The 20,918-nt window shown below is 46.3% G+C and overlaps 1 protein-coding gene across 1 annotated transcript in view; it reads right to left on the bottom strand.

The window, feature by feature from the left end:
• Positions 1 to 20,918, bottom strand: part of MEI1 (meiotic double-stranded break formation protein 1) — a 57,237-nt gene that overhangs the window by 2,483 nt on the left and 33,836 nt on the right. The window contains exons 20-28 of the mRNA XM_024579632.3: positions 19,858 to 20,133; positions 13,516 to 13,681; positions 12,312 to 12,416; positions 10,458 to 10,568; positions 9,989 to 10,149; positions 8,086 to 8,167; positions 7,732 to 7,907; positions 1,003 to 1,084; positions 429 to 535 (exon numbers count right to left, since the gene is read on the bottom strand). Of these exons, the coding sequence (XP_024435400.2) occupies positions 429 to 535; positions 1,003 to 1,084; positions 7,732 to 7,907; positions 8,086 to 8,167; positions 9,989 to 10,149; positions 10,458 to 10,568; positions 12,312 to 12,416; positions 13,516 to 13,681; positions 19,858 to 20,133 (1,266 nt within the window). The remainder of the gene's footprint in view (positions 1 to 428; positions 536 to 1,002; positions 1,085 to 7,731; positions 7,908 to 8,085; positions 8,168 to 9,988; positions 10,150 to 10,457; positions 10,569 to 12,311; positions 12,417 to 13,515; positions 13,682 to 19,857; positions 20,134 to 20,918) is intronic.

Raw genomic sequence — 20,918 nt, 5'->3', positions numbered from 1 at the left:
TGTTGTTTATTCAATGGGCACTTACTGTGAACAGGCCCTTAGCATCTCTTCTACTGTACCACTAATAACATCACACTTTAACTATAGTTTCCTTATCTATCTCCTTTTCTAGACTGAGAGATCCTTAAAGGCAGAGCATTTGGCTCATCAGCATCTTTGGTCCCTAGTATAGGACCTGGCATGTGGCAGGCCGGCTCTGGTCAATGTTTTATGAGGGAGTGAATGAGAATATCTGGCTCTTCTGGGGTAGGGAGACGTGGGCCTTGAGAGGAATTCTCTGAGCAGACCTCATGCAGGGTGAAGGCCTACCCAGCCCCCTCTACCTTTTGAGGATTGGGGTTACCTAAAACTAAGGTGTCCCTGGCCTCCTCAGGACCATCCAGATCATGATAATATTCAGACCACAAGACCATCCTTTCTGCACTTACCAGAGTCATGAGCCTCAAGATCTCAGGCCTGAGGAAAGAATTCTGTCCAGCATCCAGGAGGGTAAACAGCAAAAACCGATTCCAGGGCTGGGAGGCCACATGTAGTGCTATAGGAAACACCAGTCACCAGGGGTTGTTGGTGCTGCTTTTCCAAAGGTCTTGGAACATTACTAAGAAGGACTTTCTCTTATTGGCTCAAAAAGGGATACTCAGCTAGAGGCAGGATATTGGACAAGCTGACCCCAGGAAGTTTCTTCCCTGGGCTCTATCAACCTCCGCTGCCTGGCTCAGAGAGACGATGTAACCCACTATTGAGGGGGGCAGGCAACAGGAAGAGCCTTGCCACTTAAGAGCTTCATGACTGTGGTGGGTATATTGCCTGATCTCTCTGAACCTCAGTGTCCTCATCTGTATACTGGGCACAACACTGCCCATGCCGTGTTGCTAAAAGAATTGCACAAAATTAGTGTGACTTGCAGGACAAGGGGATGGCAGTCTGGAGCAGGAGGTGACAGAGGCTGCCCCCCCTGCCATTTCCTTCATGGGAACATCAGAGAATGGGGAGGGTTTCTACCCATATCTGGATTCCTGGCATGCAGGTAGTCAAGCAAGGCCTCCAGGCAGCCGACACAGGCATGGGACAACACAGGGTCCTTCTGCAAGAAAACAAAACACACAGGTGTTTATGTCAGGTTTTGCTACCAATGGATTTTGGTTCCAACCAAGAAAAAAAATGTTGGTTTTCAGAACAACTTGGATTTCATAATTTCAGATTTGCCATTGGTTGTTTCATCTCTCACCCACTCACAGAGCACAGTGCTTATGCTGATGATTTACCTACAGAGACTGTTTTGTTTCAGAAGAGGAGATGCACCCTAGGCCCCACTAAGAGATCTAAGAGATTTACAGTTTATCTAAGACAGTGGGTTTCAACCTTTTTATTTAAGTACCTGAACCTTTCATCAAATAAAATTTTATGCCCTAATAAGCATGTGAAAAGATCTCACTATCATAGTCAGTAGGGAAATGCAAATTAAAACCACCATGAGGTATTACTACACACTCACCCATAGCTCAAATTAAAAAGACTGATGATACCGAATGTTGGCCAGAATGTTGAGCAACTGAAACTCTCGTTTACTTCTTCTGGGAAGGTAAAATGGGGCAGCCACTGGAAATAGTTTGATGGTTTCTTGCTAAGTTAAACATACACTTAGTGTATGTGGTGGGCAGAATTTTAAGATGGTCCCATGATTTTGCCCCCAGATGTTATTCCTGTGGCTCTGTTATATTAGATGGCAAAAGGGAGACTGTTCGGGTGGGTCCAATCAATCCACACCAGCCCTCTAAAGGCAGTTTTCTCTGGCTGGTGGCAGAAGAACCAGAGAGACTAGAAATGTGAGAAGGACTCAACACTCATTGCTGGTGAGAAGAAGAGGGGCCATGAGAGAAAGAATGTGGGCAACCTTAAAGAGCTGGAAGGGGCCCCAGAGGAAGAAATGGGTTATTTCCCAGACATCCCAGATAAGTGCCCAACCTAGCCAACACCTCATTTTCAGCCTTGTGACACCCTAAGTTGAGCCCGCTCAGATTTCTGATGTGGAGAACTGTGAGATATAAATGGGTGTTGTGTTAAGTTTGTGGTAACTTGTTACACAACTATAGAAAACGAATATATCATTTGACCCAGAAATCCCACTCCTAGGTTTTTACCCAAGAGAAATGAAAACATATATCCACACCAAAACTGGTACTTCAGTATTAAGAGTGATAATTCATAACAGCCATATAACTAGAAGTCCCAAATACCTATCAGTAGGTCAATGGATAAACGAATTGTGACAGCCATATAATGGACTACTACTCACCAATAAGAAGAAGTCATGATACAACAGTATGAATGAATCTCAAAAGCATTAACCTAAGTGAAAGAAGCTAGACACACACACGACTACTTATTGTATGATTGCATTTATATATGAAATTTCAGAAATGGTAAAACTATAGCGACAGAAAGCAGATTGGTTTTTGCCAAGGGTCAGAAATGGGGAGCGGGGATTGACTTCAAAAGGGCACAAGAACACTTTTTTGGGTAATGGAAATGTTCCATACCATGAGAAATAAAACTCACCTAATTCTACATTTAAAAATCAGTGAATTTTATCGCATATAAGTTACATCTCAATAAGACAAAAATTTTAGAATGCAAAAGCAAACTAACACAAAACCCTATGTTCTCCTCATGCTATTCTTCAGAAGACACCCGGCCTGATGGTTAAGGGTGTGGGGTAGACTCAGATTTCAGTCCTTGCTTCGTCACTTCATCTGTGTGATCCTGGCCAAGGTTACTTAACCGTGCTGAGTGGGAATATAAAGATTACCTGGGTTGCTGAGAGGGTGAGATGAGAAATGGATATAGTGTTTAACCAGTGTTTGGCACGGAGTAAACACTCAATAAATGATGAATATCTTAGTGAATTGTATAACGGGCAATCATACCCCTTCTCCTGCACAGAACCCCTAAGGCCTCCAAGGCACACAGCTTAAAGTGGGTGAGCTAACACACTCAACCTCATCTTACTGCTGAGAGAATGAGGCCCAAAGGAAAAAAATACTTGACCTGAGGACACCTGGTTAGTAGGTGGCAAGTCTAGAACCAAACCCTAGGCCTCGTAAACAAACAAACAAACAAACCCAAAAATAATAATGATACAGATGGAGTCACTTTAAAATGCGGTGTCGAAGCTGCCGTCCAAGAGGATCTGCCTTGCAAGTCTTAAGCCTCAAACTTTTGGAATGTTAAAACGGGCAAAATAACCTTTCAACTGCGCTCCAAGCAACATTGTGTCCCAAAGAACTGTTTGCAAAGAGTAAGAAAGTGCATACTATGACTAGAAGACTGATGGCTACCAGACTGAAAATTTAAAACATTGTTTAGAATCAGCATCACTATGTTAGTTTATTGCACTAATAGAAATGCCTTCCTTCTATTGACGTAATCGTTCTTCCCTCCCATAACCCCTCGCCTTTGCCTCCTAATTGGAATCCTGTTTGGATTTCTGCCTGAATCAGTGCTTCCCGAATAGATTTTTTTTTTTAAATCTCAAATGTTTGTTGCCTTCCACTTAGAGAGATCTTTTCTTTTTAGGTTAACAGCTTTGTGCCCTTTCTCCTTCTCCAATCTAAAATTAACTCTTAACCAGTGGGCATTTCCATCCTTTTTCCAGGTACTCAAAACCACTGAGCCCTGGGCCAGCTTGCCCCAGCTTCCCAACCTGGTGAGGAGCTATGGCCATAGTGCCACTCTCTGACCCTGTGTCCTATTACCCATACAACCAGCAAGGGCCCCCAGGATGGTGAGTGAGGAGCTGGGGCTGCTGGGCATTAGGAAAACCAGGGACTGCCTCTCAGGCAATAATGGCTCCTATTCACAAGATGCGCTTCTTGGGACACTGAAAGAACATGGGTCCTGTAGCCAAAAGACTTAGGTTTGAATTGTGACCTTAGGCAAGTTACTTAGTGTCTCCAGGACTCTGTTTCCTTGTCTGAGGATGATAATTGCTACCTTACACAGTCATGATGAATAAATAACAGTTCAAGTGCTTGTATAGAGTAGGCAGTCAGTAAAGGTTATCTCCCTGTCTTCCCCACCTCCCACTCTCCTAGACCCTTAACCTGACATCAACATCTGTGCTTGTAGGAATGATCCTTTCACTCAAAGCCTTAAGTCTGGTAAAACTAATTGGCTCCCTGGTTTTCAAACTGATAACATATTCTACTCCCACCCCAATCAGAAAGTGAAGTCTGAGCACAAAGGACACGTCTCCCACAAGGAGGGAAAAGGTCCACACTTTCCCTCCCACAAGACTCCACAGGGATGTAGCAGCTGCACCAGAATCAGAAAAGCCAGCCCGAAAGAGCATTGGGACCATCTGACCCTGTTTAGAAAAGTATAGAAAACAAAACCAACCAGTCCAGAGAGCCTCATTCTAAACCTCCAGGTGCAGGGCCAGATGGAGACACGTGGCTGCTCTGAGCAGGCTCAGCCACTGTACCCCTTCAAACCTGATACTTGTCAACACCTGTTTAGTGCATACTTAAGGGTGTGTCTGAGCACCGGGACCCAGGGTGGAGGAAGCAGCCTACCTCTCCTCACTCAGCACATTCTGCTCAGCAAGTCCAAAACCTGCAATCCCACTCTCCTCCAGAGACACAAACTACCTACTACCACTTCAGAGCATCCTCACATTTCCTCTCCCAGAGTAACACCCACCTCTGCCCGTGACCACTTCCTCCCCATAGAAGAAGGAACGACTAGACCAATAGATGATTCTTCGAGGAGAAATACACTCAGCTCAGCCTCTACAGCAGACACTCACTTGAACCCGTTGTCTATAGAGAGGGATGGTTTGGTCTACTCTTGGCCAAAGGGTAGACTCAGCAGGAGGTGGGGAAAGGAGTCCTGGGGTTGTCCAGCTCTGCCCATGACTAGGTGAGTACATTTAATTCTGGTGTGAGGTTGTCGGAAGGTCAGTATCCTTATATATTAGCCATTTTCTCCCTTTGGCTTTACCAATAAAATGGAAGTTTTGATCTTCATCTGAATTCTGTCTACCATCCAAATGGTTCAAATTGGTAGATGGTAGGATATGGGACTGGAGCATTCCTCATTGACCCTTTAGTCCCAACCAGAGGTCTCACCTTCTTCCTCAAATAGTTTACCCAGTATTTCCTTCTAACCACACATAATTCCTGCAGTTCTCTTCATTGCATCCCCAGGGCTGCTGTGCCCCCGACAAACTGGACCACTGCCCAGCTCTGCCAGGAAATGAGTCCCTTGAGAAGTTCATTTGCTCTTCCTCCACCTCTAATCTCAGGTCACCTCACAAGCTATGTGACCCTGTGGCAGTGACATGACCTCTCTGATCTACAGTTTTCTATCTCATAAGGTTGACTTGTGTGAGAACCATGAGATCACAGATATAGAGGATTTGGGAAACGGAAAAGTGTTAACTACATAATGTTTACTGACATTGCTATTTTTAACTCTATTTCCAGTCTCCTCCTCAGTGACTTGGGTCTGTCCTTCCACAGGGCACTCCTGGACCTTTGTTTCATGAGCATTCCCTTCTCCTAAAACAGAATCCCAGTATTGAAAGAAATCTTAAGGTCACCTAAACCAATGCCCTTCCCACCCTCTAGCAGGAGTTCTTGCTGGGGACACCTGGTTTCTGCTCAGAAGCCTCTGGCCATAAGACACTCCTCTCCATTCCTCCCAATGTACCGTTAGACTGTCCTGGCCATGAGAAAGGGCTTCTTCCTATCTTCCTGTAGCTCCACTCACTGGCCTAAGTCTCCATCTCCAGAAAAACCTGGAACAAAATTATTTCTTTTCTGCTCTGGAAGGCACTCAGAGATTTACAGTCATGTGACCCTTTTAAAACTAAGCAGAAGAGAAGCCCCTGGCTCCTCCTTACTCCCATGCCACCCAAATCACACCAGGGACCACAGCCCTTCTTTGGACACTCCACTGCCACAGACTTGTCCTCTTCCCCCCATGTGACCCATCACAGGGAACCCTGGACACTATCTCTACCCTCACTTCAACCAAAACTTCCCTGCACTATGCTCCATTCCTGCACAAAGGCCCACATTGCTTAATGCTGACTTTTATTTTGCAGATAGAGAAAATGAGGATCAACTTGCTAAACTCCTTCAGAGTTAGGGGCAAGCCAGGGGCTATGATGCAGATCTGTGTGACTCTGGCCAGCGCACCTACAAAGTTCTAGAGATGGATGCTGGTGGTGTTTGCACAATAATGTGAATGTTGTACATAGATGTGCTGACAGGACAAGACTTGCAACCACAGAGCCAGCTAAGGGCCCACTCCTGGAGCACCCTCTAGCTCCTTACATTTCCCAACTTCCCCAACCTGTGCCCAGGCCCTGTGGGGATCAATCCTTAAACATAATCTCCCACAATCAATAGCCATATCATACACATGCCGTCATTATCTGGGCACTGTGTGGGACCTACCCTACTCAAGGCCCCCCAAGATGTCTCTGTGACTCTTCTCACTCATTTGCAGGCTGCCCCACCTCCCTCTTCTTGGCCTGTGAGTACTTTGCCATCAGATCAGACCATGTGGCTCTGTGACGTCTGTCCTGAACAAGCGCCCGAGGGCAGGAAAAGAGAGTCCAAGTCCAACTAAAGCAGCATAAATGTCTGGATCCTCGGTCACCCTATAGTGACGAGCTCATATTTGAAAATAATAAACAATAAGCTCATTGAAAGACAAAAATCAAGAGTAGGAAACAGGCCACAAGGCCAGGGACAGAGAATGAATCCATAGTAGAGATTGAAATGGTGCTGCTGTCCAAATCAATCTCATCTCTGATGCCCCCTGCCTTTGGGGACCTAGGACAAGTCACTTGGTCTTTTTAGCCCAGCTCAAGCACCTCCCCCAGGAAGCCTTCTCTGACAGCCAGCCCCACACTCACCCTATAACAGCCTATTAGTTACATCCTGTGCCCCCACAGTGCAGTGCTTTAGCCCAGCACTGACCACACACTGTGTTACACCCCCTGTCCACAAGGCACCATCCTCCCTACAACTGTTAACTACTTAAAGGCAGGCAGCCTACTTATCTCCATGTCCCCACCACCCTTCACAGTATGTGCTGGCTGACTGAACAACGATCTCCAAGAATCCTCTAAGCTGTAAAACACAAACCCCTCCTGGGTAGACATCTTCTGTACTTGCTTGCCCCAGATCCAGTCCTCCTTCTTCTGGGAACGGTTTTCTTTTGCAGACCATCCCTCTCTCATGTTTGTTCCATGTAAGTTGTGGAGAGCTGACCATAAGCCCCAGCCTCCAGGAGAGGGCACTGGCCCAAGCCAGTGTAATCAGAGCATCCCATGCCCCAGCCACCGTGATTGGCACATGACCCAAGCCAGGCTACTGGGAACTGCTGGGAAAAGGAGAAACCTTTCTGCTGGAATGATATAAGCCAGGGGCAGCTGTTGGTCATCCTGCCATCCCCTGACAATAAAGCCAAGAGATGGAGACAGTTCTGATGATACTGCCTGAGCCTCTGGGATCCAGCTCTGCCTGAAGCCAGCACTGACCCCTGGACTTCTCAGTTATGAGCCAGTCCAGAAATGAGTTTCATTTCTATCACTGTAACTTTAAAAGTCCCACAATCAATCTACCCTCCAGGCCCTGGGAGGCAGCCACTCCTTCCTGCTCTTGGCCTGGGAGAAGCAGGCTCCACTACTAGGGACCCTCTCAGCAAAGGCCTTACCTGCACCAAGAGGTTCTGCAGTCCAATGACCAAGGACAGCACTTGTGATGTTCCCAGTGGAGCCAGGACAGTGTCCTCAGGGGCTGGTAGTGGCCAGGCCCCTGAGGGCACCAGCATCACCAGGGCAGATGAAAAGCTTTGTTGCAGAGCTGTCCGCAGGAAGCGTAAGATAGCAGCTGAAAGCAAGAAACCCGTTACATCCAGTCCCTGCCTTCTTCCCCACCTCCACCCAACTCTGTCAGAAGGGGAAAATAATGTTGATAATAGTGGGGCAACCATAGGCTGGTCTGGGGCGGGCCTATGAATCCAAGGGGAAAGCTTTTCTTTTACTGCTAGAGACCCCTGAGCCCACACCTGAGAGCAGCGCAGCCTTTTTCTTTGGAAAGCTGAGAGCCTTCAATACTTGGTCCAGTTCCACGGACAGTGTCTGGTGGACCTGGAAGGGCAGGGGGTGAAAGGATAGCACCCATATTCTGGGAGCTTAGACAGAAAATGACCTACCCCAGTATCAGTTCTACCCACCCACACATCCCAGCTGCATCCGAAGGGCAGAGGAGGCCACACATAGTCCTGGATTCCGGAATGTGAGGAGGGAAATCAAACCCTTACCTGGAGAACCCCACTTCTCTTAAATCTCCCCCATCCTCAAGAACCTCCTCCACCAGGAAGCCTTCTCTGGCCTCATCTGTGGTCCAGTCTCTGCCTCAGTACACCATCTAACTAACTTAGATCTGGAGTCAGGCAGTCCAGAAGCAAAATCCTGGCTCTGTCACTGGCCAGATGTGTGGCCATGGGCAAGCCACTGCACTTCCTTCCTTCAGCTATAAAACGGGGACAATGTCACCTACTTTCATGCCCTCCAGAGGTGAATGTGATCCTTAAAGTCAAAGCAGTGCCCTGTGCCCTGGTTGCTGGTGTAGCTCAGTGGATTGAGCACCAGCCTGCAAACCAAAGGGTCAGTGGTCCCATTCCCAGTCTAGGGCACATGCCTGGGTTGCTGGCCAGGTCCCCAGTAGGGTGCACATGAGAGGCAACCACACATTGATGCTTCTCTCCCTCTCTTTCTCCCTCCCTTCCACGATCTCTAAAAATAAATAAATAAAAATTTTTAAAAAAAGAAATAAACTTTTTTTAAAAAAGCAGGGCCCTGAGGGGTTAGTGGGGGTGGCAGGTTCAAAGCCACGAGTCTGCTCTGCATTCTGCATCTAGAACACAGGCTGCAGAAACTGCTTCTCCTCTGCTTGGATCTGTCACGCTCTGGCACAAAGCAGTTCCTCAAAAACATCTGTAGGCTGACGGTTCTAGGCAGAAGAACCAACTTGTGTAAAGTTAGGGTGATTCCATACTAATGTGAGATGTTAACAGAGGAAACTGTTTGGGGTATCCTCTAACACTATGGGAACTCTCTGTGCTGTATGCTCAATTTTTCTGTAATCTAAAACTGTCCTAAAAATAAAGGCTATTAAGAATCAATCAGTCAAAAACAAACATAGGTATGGAGATTCGAAAGAGCACAGTTGATAGGGAGAATTGAAAACACCTGATCAGAGGATCGGGCAGGAGGTGGAATGGCAGAAAATTAGGCTGCAGAGGGGCTAGGTAAGGTCTCAGCAGCCATGTGCAAAACAAAAAGCCAAAGGAGTGTAGGCCGAGGGGAAGTTTAGACAGACTGTGGCTTTGGGGACAGATGTGGAGGAGGAGAGAGGGTGGGGGCCAGGAAATTATGAAGAGGCCACATTAGTAGTGAGGAAGAACAACAGGCCTAAGCTCTAGGGCAGGAGAGAGGATGCAAAGTGAAGGTAGTTACGTAAGTGGCTAGGCATGAGTTGAGAGCCAGGGCAGAGCTAAGGACATGTGCAGGCTTCTGCCCAGGCAGTGACTGCCAGGGACATGGGGAGGTCCAAGAGTTTCACACAGAAAAGCAGGAAAGGTTCCTGCACACCTGCTGTTCTGCTATAGCATAGATCTGCAACCTAGAGGTCACTTTATTATTTTTTTAATTTTTAAAATAAGATTATTTATTTACTTATTTAGACAGAGGGGAAAGGAGGGAGAGAAACATCAATGTGTGGTTGCCTCTCCCATGCCTCCTAACTGGGGACCTGACCCACAACCCAGGTATGTGCCCTGGAAATCAAACCTGTGACCTTTCGGTTCACAGGCCACCACTCAATCCACTGAGCCACACCAGCCAGGGCAAGAACTCAGGATCTTTATACCATTCTATGCCCCAAAGCCACAGGGGTTAGAGATTAACCTGGAGATTGCCATTGTGCTGCTGGGCAGAGAAGGAGGCAGTGAGCAACCAGGCAGAGCAGAGGAGCGTGGTCCTGGGAGAGCCTTCCTCAGCCCAGGTAAGTGCCAGCATCTTCTCTAGAAGCTCTATCAGGGATGTACTGCTCAGGAGCACTGCAGCAGCTGTAGAAGGTCCAGCAAGGCAGGGGCCACATGAGTTATATGGGACCCCAACATAGTGGTTAGTTAGCAACCCAATAGGGGCTTCACATACACAGTGAATGAACCCAAGGATCAGCTAGAGGTTCTAAGGGTCCCAATTTCATTCCAGAACCACAGGTTATCAGAACCAGAAAGGCCCTATGACCATCTGGTCCAGTGACCCCCCCCCCCCCGCCTTATTTTTTTAAGTGGGAAAACTGAGGGCAGCAAGGGCCACATACACTGCCCAGCACCCCTTCTCTTCACTATTACAGCCTGGGCCCCAGCACCTCTTTTCTGACTGCCCAGTGTGGTCTGGTGAAGGCTCCAGTACAGGAAGTTGAAGGAGGGCTGCAGAATGTCTGTGTCAGTGGGGCTGCATTTCCCACACAGCTTGCTCACTGCAAAAGACGAGAGAGTCCTTAGACACTCTTCTCACAGATAGTGGCCCTCAACTAATTTCAGACTTCAGTCTTGGGGACCAAGCACAAACTAAATGTCCTCAGTACTACAGCCAATGAAAAGAAACACAGTGACAAACCTGAAGTCATCTTCACACTCTCCACCTGAATACACATCTGGCAAGCGGCCCATAGCTGCACATGAGAGTAGACTGCACAAGTCTGGGTGGTCAAGAGGGATCCCATAACAGTGCTCATGCCAGCACAGACTCCAGGTTGGAGGCTGTGCAGAGGTCATCTAGGCCAACCTGCTCCCCTTAACAGGCAGAAGATCCAGACTCCAAATTCTCCCAGCAATGGGCCACTAACCACCTTCCCAGAGGAGCTCTGTAACCATCCATGTGAATTCCCTGAACTTAACATATTCTCTCTCTCATGTCACCCCCATCTGGCTAACTCCTTAATTCCTATTCAGCAATCAAGATTCAGGTCAAAGTCCACCTCCCCCATGAAGTCTTCCTTAACCTTTCAAGGCAAGCCCTCATCAGAGCAGTTACTAGGCCGTAAAGTACATAAAACACATCCCTTTCCTCCTGGGAATTGCCACTCCTTGCTCCCTGCTCCCATGACTCCAATATAAAACCTACCTAAGTTTCCATTCACCTTTTTGTCAACGACATCATACTTGACTTCTAATTGCCTATGGTCAACCAGACAATCAGGCCCACTACCCCCGCTCCCAAAAGAATCACGTACCTTCACCCCTGAACCATATAGTCCTCTACCACCAAAACTGTCAAATAAAAGTACTCGGTGGTGATATGTAATGTGTATTACATTTAACGTGTGTGTTTATTCCTCCCTCTTAGAGACCCTGTGACAGCTGATTTTGTCACACATAGACCTCACTGCCAGCTGAATGTCATTCTTGACCTGACAGACAGGCCAACAATGAGCAGCACCAGGCTGGGCCTAGAGGTCCTTTTTGAGCCTGACACTGACCTTCTCATGAGGAGGTCTGAACTCCAGGCAGGAAAAGAACCATCCTCACTTGTGGCCAGAGGACCTGACAGTTCACGGGTACTGAAGATGCCATTTTTTCCTATTAATTTCAACCTTTCCTCAATAAATCTTCCTGAGGGCACCGCCTATGAAGTGGCAACTGAATTAACTGAATTAGTGGCAATGAAAAGTCCTAATAAGGTTTGGGGTGGGGGTAGAAAAGAGGCCTAGAGAACTGTAAACTGGACAGTTCACAGATCCTGAGTCAGCTGTGGGGGTGAGGTGAAGAACTGTACTTGTGCCAGAAAAATGATCTACATGGACAGTATCCATTGGAGGCCTACTGTGTGCCAAACACTGTGTGGATTCTATGTGTAAAGTCATTCCTTATCTCAACCCTACATCAGGAAGTATTATTATTTTACCCATGAGGAACCTAAGGTCCATAGAGACTAGGTGACTGTCCAAGGTTATACAACTAGTGATTAACCTGAGAACAAACCCAGGCCCTCCCAACTCCAGTGCTTGTCCGTATCACATAATTTTATATATACGCCTATTTTGGGGAGTGTCTCCTAAGCAGTCCTAGGGAACAGCAGAGAAAGATCTGAAAGGTCCCTTAGCAAGAAGCCTATGGGAAAGTGCACTAGCTTCTTTCAAAGGGATGAAGAGAGAGAAGAAAGGAGCATCCCCAGCCCACCCAGCCCTGGGCCCTTGAGCACTGTGCCAAACAGCTGGCACCTTGGTGAAGGAGCTTCATGGACATGCTGTCCAGTTCTTGTCCTGACTCGTTCCTTAGCTGCACTAAAGAAAGGAGGCCCAGCAGCAATGGCAGGTTCCCTGAGGCTGTGAAGAAGAAGAAGGGCTGGTCAGGGGCCTGATGCTCAGGTCAGTTCAAGGTCAGACAGATACCCATCCAGCTGTAAATAGTTTGTTGGGATTTACCCCACTTCCTCCTTCCTCCTTCTTCATTGGGCACAGGGACAACTGAAATACTGAGTGCCAGCTCGGGGCTGGGTAACAAGAATTCAGCATTTCTCTTAATCCCCTTAAAACCACGTGAAACAGGAACTGTTATTCCTATTTTGCAGTAAAGAAAGTTGAGGCCTAGAGAGGCTGAGTGACTTCTTCAAGGTCCCACAGCTAATAAGTGGCAGGGCCAGGACTTGAACCCAAATCTGAATTCAATGCCCACATTCTTTCTACTATGTGCTTCCACTGCATCTCATGGCTCTCCAACACTGTTGTCAGTTGGAATGTGGTTTATCCTGTCCTGTAAAGAAAGGACTCAGCTCCTCCAGACACTCTTAAATCTATTTCCAAACCCCACCTCCAGTCATGAGTGGACCAAGTGCCACAGCTCTCCTCTAATTTCTAAGCACTAAATTGCTTAGAAATTTAATTTAAAAATTCAACTTTCTAAAAATAGGATAAGACAAACCAATCCCAACCTTTTCAGTGTCTCCATCCTATACCAAACATCAAGCTTCCTTGACTCCAGGAAGTCCCATTCCAGATTTGGAAACTATCCTTCTGGATCTCACTGGGAGTTTCCAGTACATCACAGATCCACCCCCTCCCAGGCTCCTGCTGGCTGCTGCTGCCTGCCCGGCCTCCCCAACATTTCCAGCTTTCTTCTTCCCAACTGGAGGCTGCCATTCTCGTGACAGCTCTGAGCACATGCCATGTAGAGGGGGACAGGCACACATACATCAAACATACCCTCCCATGCTACACACACAGAATCATTAAACACAAAAATGTTCACACTCACGAACATACACACACCCACCCCACACACCAAATATGTTGAGCACCCACTCTCCAAAGAGAGGAAGGAGGTAAAATTTAGCTTGATGCCACAATAGCTGACTTACCAGGGCAGAGACACCCATATCATACTGACTTTCAGGTCAAAACATGCCCCCAGCTGCTGCATACTGACCTTCTGACGGGGAAGCCCCGTGTTCCACCAGCAGATGCTGTAGGATCAGCAGGAAGTGACTTCGGATGAGACCACCCACTTGAACATCCTCATTCCTCCTCAAAAATGTCCTCAGGACAATTAGTACCTTGCGGGCTATGTCCACAGGGCTGGAATAGATGAGATCCTGAGCAGGAAAGAAGAAAGTCAGAGCTCAAAGGGTATCTTGGTTGGTGACAGAAGACAGAGAGGGTCTGGGAAAGGGCCCAGGCTTGATGGTACCATAGAACCTGGGGAAAGAAGCATTCACTTACTCAGCACCAATTATATACCTTCCTGACATTCTATAGGCCCATTCTAAGCAGGTGTAAATGGAGGCTTCAAGAGATTACAAGATGTGGACAAAAAGGGGCCGCATACTGAACCTGACAAGCTCAGGGAAGGCCAGCGCAGCAGGCACCCTACAAATTCAGAGATTGAATGTAACCACATAGGGTGGTCGGAACATAAAAATTCCTAACTAAAGGTGAGTGATGCAGGTAGTCACATCCTAGGCCTGTAGCTTCCTTAACAAAGGGTCAACCTTTACCTTAAAAGTGAGCCTGTTCATTATCTTTTTACAGCTAAGATAGCATACTTTTGAAATGTCCAAGTAATCTCCTTTTCTAGGCCCCTCAAGGCACACATACCATCTCTACATGCTATAACTGTTAATGCTCCTGTACCCACCAATGTAGAAGAAGTATGTCTTCCCTTTTACTTTTTATCCAATCCCAGAGATTTCCCTCCTACCCTCCCACCCTCTTTTGTGTTCTCTTGCCCCCTTACTCTACCACCAATGGATTTCATGTAACCCTCCTTTGATTCTAATGTAGAAGATTAGCAGCAAACTGCTTTTCTCCAGAGCATTTTCTCAATCCATTGAGATCTTGCTTCCCAGCAATTGTCATCAGTTTGGCTCAAATAAACTCGTCAAAATTCTCTATAGGTTTGGATGTTTCTTACGTGGACAGTGTGGTGCCAAAGGTTACATAAGCCAATATGTGGCACAGCTAGGATTTGAATGCAGGTCTATTAACTCCAAGTTCTTTCTACTTTCCAGGATGCCTCTCTCATGTAAGTGGAAGCACCAGGGTCAAGAAAAGGTTATTTCAGGACAGCAGATCCTGAGTGTGCCTTAAGGGAAAAGAGAAGAGAGGGGTGGAGATGCCACAGGATGGGTTAGGATAGATTCAGGACAGATTCGGGGCACAGGGAAAAGTGAGGATCAGGTCAGGCCCTTTCTCTGCCATGGCAATCTGGCTATTTCTGCTCCAAGCTATTGTATACAGGTCTTGGGTTCAGATGGTGGGAAAGGACATTGCATTTTATGTGCTTTCACAGTTAGTTTAATGAGTATATGTTAAAGGCAAAGCCAGTCTGAAGCTGCACCAGAGGCAATCCCACTGATAGCTTCTAGCACCTACCAGCTTGAAACAAGACAATTCCTTTGGACAGGCTAACGTGCAGAGCCAGTTAGGGCTGGGTGCAATAAACACAAGGTCACACACAGACTCCCTTTCCAGGAAGGACAGCTCCTGACACACAGAGACATGTCTACAAGGCACCTGACTAGACAATTCCGGATGTGCTGATCACAGGATGGCACAGGGATGTCTGGCCTTGGCTCTTCACAGACCTCCATAGCTGCCAGAGAAACAACTATAATACCAACAACAACCACTCTCAATCAGAGCCTAATAATGTCAGGTACTATGTTGTTTAAACAATAGTTATATATGCCCTGGCTGGTGTGGCTCAGTGGACTGAGTGCGGCCTGTGAACCAAAGGGTCGCTGGTCCCATTCCCAGTCAGGGCATATGCCTGGGTTGTAGGCCAGGTACCCAGTAGGAGGCACGCGAGAGGCAACCACACATTGGTGTTTCTCTTCCTCTTTCTCCCTCCCTTCCTCTCTGTCTAAAAATAAATAAATAAAGTCTTAAAAAAAAAACCCAGTAGCTATATATGTTTGTTTATCTGTCTTCATAATAACTCTTCCAGGTAGGTTCACCCCGATTTTTCAAGTGAGGAAACTGGGACAAACTAAGTACTGTAGTTTGCTATCAAGAAAGCAGTGGCATTGTAACTACAAATTAACAAAGGACAGAGACGAGATCGGCTTCATCTTTGTCACCTTGTAGGGTTGAGAAAACATTTCTGGAAGGAGAGAATCACAGAACGGAGGGCTAGGGGGAATCTCAGTTTATGTCTGTCAGCCGTTTTACTTCATAGAGTATGAGGCTGAAGCCCAGAGGGGGTGTGGTTTGCCCAAGGTCACAGCGCCCAAGGCTAAACCAGCTTCCAGGCCCTGCTCCTTCAACAGCAAGTATCTGCCTGATTGCCAGAGCTGGTCCCTCAGAAACCTGAGTTAGTATATTTTAAATGCCCAAAGAAAGGGGGCTACTCAGCCTTTGGTGGCCATGGTGAATGCCAGGGGAAGGAGTGCTCCCCACCGCATGGGTGACTTCGAAGGCCCTGGGCAGAACACAGCCCACGCTAATCTCTCCTGCCCAGAACTGTCCAGAACTCTCTGGGACTGGCCCAACCTGGGTGACGTGGCCAAGCAGGGAACAAACACAGCTTCTGTGACACCATTGTTTTTTCACATCTAAACAACCTACACAAAAGACCACCCATTGATAAGAGTGGCAATTAACAGCTTTGTTTTTGGTTGTTAATTACCCATATCAAAAACAGAAATTGGTACCAATGCATATTTTTAGACTCTTTTCCCCTCCTGTGGCTAGAAACCGGGTAGAAATGGTAGGAATTATATATGTGAACAGACAACAAAGTTGTTTCTCTCTATTTTTTAAACCACTGATGTTTCTAGAACCTGATTTAGTACAAAATTCATTAACTTTAGGCTCCAATTATCATCATGACCCTTATTAGCTAATGACCTTGGGCAATTCAATAAGCTTTCCTGAGATTAACATTGTGGTTTAGTCAGTCATACTAAGAGTGTTCCTATGAATTCTTTTTTTTTTTTTTTTTTTTTTAGAGAGAGCTAGGAAGGGAGAAAGAGAGGAAGAGAAACATCGATGTGTGAAAAATACATCGACCAGTTGCCTCTCACATGCCCCCAACTGGGGACTTGGCCCCAACCCAGGCATGTGCCCTGACCAAGAATCAAACTGGTGACCTTTTAGTTCCCAGGCCAGTGCTCAATCAATCCACTGAGTCACTCCGGCCAGGGCCAAGGCCCTATGTATTCTTTCATTTATCCTCCCATTATCTCCATTTTACATGTGAGAAATCTGAAGCTCAGAGAAGCCTTCATCTTCCTGGAACTGTACACAGCATCCAGTGCAGCTCCTTCTTATTGAGCTCTACCTGCCAAAGCTCAAGACTCCTCTCTGCCCTGCCTCCCCCCAAGAAGGAGGGGTGATGAGGATGATGTACATTCAAGGACAAGAACTGGGAGACCACAACAAAGGTTGGGGTACCTGCTCCAGCTTGCCTGGGACAGTTTTTCTCTAAGAATTTGGTTTCCTGACAAATTCAGATGCAACAGCAAACCCTGCCTGTTGCATCTGGTTGTATCTGAAACTCAACAGAACAACCATCTGGTTGCTTGGCCAAATAAATTGCAAGGGGGGCAAAAAAAAGAAATGGAGGCAAAGTTTATGGATTAATGGAGACTCAAAACACATATCCACACAGAAAAAAAGGAAGACTAAACTATAGTGTTTATACTTAACTGACAAAACTTTAAGTAAATGTAAGAAAGATACTACTACTATAAAAGCCAGGCTAGTAGTTTTCCTAGGGGGACAGATATGAGTCACTGTTGAGGGGAGCATGTGATGGACTTCCAGAGTGGCTACAAGTTCTCTTTCCTGACACACAATGGCAGTTACTGGAATATTCCCATATAATAATTAAGCTGTGTGTGTGTTTGGCGTGATTTTCTACACTTGTTGAAAAGACAAAAAAAAGCTCCTTTCATGTCCTCTTTACTAGAGATAGCTATCACTTCCTTGAGTCTGTCAGGCATCATTAACTGTTGTTTCGCTGAGCCTCTATTCTCAGGACTGGAGAGATTACTAAAAGCATTTCCCACACAGGTGTCTTAAAACTTCTACAAATAAGACATGCCAGACAGGAGCTCCTGGACCCAGAACCCAAAGATAACAGCAGAACAAACTGAAGCCTGCACAACCAGCCAGAAACCTCCTAATTTACAACTAATTGCCGTGTCTACCTAGCTCCATCCTCCTCCCCCTTCATCACCCAATAAAAACTCATAGCCCCAACTTTTTGCTGCTGGTATATCTCTTCACACCAGCTCCTGTCCTCTCTTGGAAAGTGAATAAAACTTTGCTCTCTGCCTTTTCCTCTCTTTGGGAATTCTTTCACAGCCCGCATCACCACCTGCGTCACCAGCCATCCTGACATTTGTGTTATTTTTCATATTATGAAAAAATTTTAAAAGATTTTATTTATTTATTTTTAGAGAGGAGAAGGGAAGGAGAAAGAGAGGGAGAGAAGCATCAATGTGTGGTTGCCTCTCACACACCTCCCCCTGGGGACCTGGCCCACAACCCAGGCATGTGCCCCAGACTGGGAATCGAACTGGTGACCCTTTGGTTCGCAAGCCATCTCTCTATCCACTAAGCCACACCAGCCAGGGCTCATGATAAAATTTTTTTAAATAAATAAATAAAATTTGGTTTCCTGAGATTCATTTTCTCTTTGGCTCGTTTCTTTCCTGTACTTATGTCCTTTGAAGCTAGTAGCCTACGATAGCCTTCAGTTAGGGAGGGATCTCCACCCTAGGCAGATCCAGACCAAGAAGGATAACTTGGGAGAGAAAGATAAGGAACTCCATTTTAAACAGAAATGTCAAATAGATAGTTAGCTGTGTGGGTCTGGAACCCAGAAGAAAGGTCAGGGATGGGCAGAGATATGAGTCATCAGCCTATGACAGAAGGCAAACGAAGCTCTGGAAATAAATAAGACAACCCAGAAAGAATATACAGAGTGAAAAAGAGAGCCTAGGTCAAAACCTTGAGGAACATAAACTTTCAAGTACTAGCCAGAGAGAAAACTATAAAACAGACTAACAAGGGGCACCAAGAGAGGTAGGAGAAAAAATCGAGAGCTGGAATTAATGAAACCAAGAGCAAAGCAATAAAAATGAAGTGGACAACCATCAAATACTAAGAGGATCTATAAGATGAGAGCCAAAAAGTCCACTGTAATTAGCCACAAGGACATCATTGCTGATTCAGGTGACAGGGCTTTCAAGTAGTGATGGACACGGAAGCCAATGGGTAGAGGAATGAGAGATGGTAATTTCGAGAGCAGAGAACTAGTTCTAGGAGTTTGGCAGTAAAGGGAGAGATACAGGAGTGGAAAGGGTTGAGAGGACAGGGTTGAGAGGACAGGGACGAGTGAGAATCTGGGTCCAGGTAGAAGACATTCAGAGCAGCCAGGAGTAAGCCTAGAGGGGCTTAGACTCTCCAGCCACTCCCACAGCCCAGAGTCATAACCTGAGATTTTTTTCTAGCCTCACCATTCCCTCCCTTCATTGATGCTTTATAATTCTCTATAAGGTGACAGAGATGAAACCAGCACCTGTGATTTCCTCAAGGGCAAGAACTGACCAACCATAACTGAATTATCTTTGTATCCCCAATGCCTACTACACAGTAAATAACAACAAAGAAACAACAAATTGATGTTTCTTTCTCTCCCCCCCTGTCCCCCACTCTTTCTAAAGTCAATTTTAAAAAAGAAAGAAAAAAAGGCAGAGTTGAAGTCAGTGTGTTAGAAACTGCAGACAACAAGCAGAGAACTTATCTGTTATAGCTGATAGGAATTATAGGGATGTCTTACTTTATAAAAAGCATTGGCGTTTCTAACAATTCTGGGCAGGCCCAGGGGAGTGTTTGCACATGTACCATTATCACGTTAGCCACGGCAGAAAAGAGGCATAGCCTTCTGCAATCAGACCTCTCCATCTACATGTCCCAGGGATCTCCTTCGATATTAAACCATTCTTAGCAGAATCTGCTTTAAAGAAGACAGGTGAGAGGGAATGGTGACTGAGATCAGCCCTTCATAGTCATATCCCCTGGGGAGTAGAGGGACACATTATCTCTCAGTGAGCAGACTTCCATCAGACTTAGGACAGGGTACAAATTAACAGAAACCAGACACCTGCCAGCCAAAAGGACTTCCTACTCACATGGGAACAGCATTAAGTCCAGATGTAGGCAGAAGCGGCTGCTGGTGCCTCCTGACCTCAGTAAACCAGCTCCCAGAGAGAGAGGGCCCACCACCTCTGAATGCAGAAATGAGCAAGTGGTCACCTACTAGCAAAATAAGCAGGATGCTGGGGCTGCTTCTGAGTATGTGGAACAGGGCTGCTAAGCTGGCAGGAAGGGTGGGCTGTCCAGCAGAGGGGATATCATCCAGCTCCTCATAGCTGCTCTCTTCCCAGGAGAACCAAAGTTCCAGGACACGATGCCCAAACCTACTCATCAACTCTGGATACAACAGGAAAAATCTGAGCAGGAGGGGGTGGTGGGTGTAGATGAGTTGCAGGTCCGGGATGCCCTCTAGAAATTTTCTGATGGCATTGACCACAGCCTGGAGGCAAAAAAAAAAAAAAAAAAAAAGGAAAGAAAGAAAAAGAAAAAGAAAGGAGGTAAATACACCTTGCAGAAGACCCAAGAAGCCCCAACATATATAGCTAAGACAGGACAGGAAAAAATGTACTGGTGTCTCAGTACTCCAAGGACATCTTCACTGGCTCATCCCAACGCCTTCTCGGGAGAAGAAAACCCCACTGTGTTTACCTTATGACAGTGGTTCTCAACTGGGGGTGATTTTGCTCCCCAGGGACATTCAGAAAAGATTAGACATTTTTCATGGTCTTGATTGGGGGAGTGCTGCTGACATCTAGTGGGAGAGAACAGGGATACCACTACATATCCTATAGAGCAGAAGAGAGCCTCCCACAGGAAAGAATTATGCCACGCAAAAGGTTAATAGTACCAAAGCTGACAAATCCAGCTCTACAAATATACTTACCACAATGTTTTGTAATTGGCAGCCTATGTGTCTACCTCTCACACTAGACTTGAGCTGCTTGAGGGCAGGGACTGTGGCAGATTAATCAGTGAACATCTGGCATAGGGCCTGGCACAGACACAGCAAAAGGTGTGCTGAATCATTTATTAACCCTCAAAATCCTCTCTCTTCCCATTACACATATAAAAAAGTTCAAACTCCTTAATATGTTATTCCAAGAGTTTTATAGCTTATTTTGGCTCTTTCATTTAGGTCTTTGGTCCATTTGTGAGTTAATTTTTGAGTATAGTATGAGGTAGCAGTCCAACTTCATTCTTTTGCAGGTGGATATCCAGTTGTTC

The sequence above is a fragment of the Desmodus rotundus genome, chromosome 3 (genome assembly GCF_022682495.2).
Source record: "Desmodus rotundus isolate HL8 chromosome 3, HLdesRot8A.1, whole genome shotgun sequence".
NCBI classification, from domain to species: Eukaryota; Metazoa; Chordata; class Mammalia; order Chiroptera; family Phyllostomidae; genus Desmodus; species Desmodus rotundus.
Note: the sequence above shows the minus strand (reverse complement) of the source record. Positions and strands in the feature narration are given on the sequence as shown.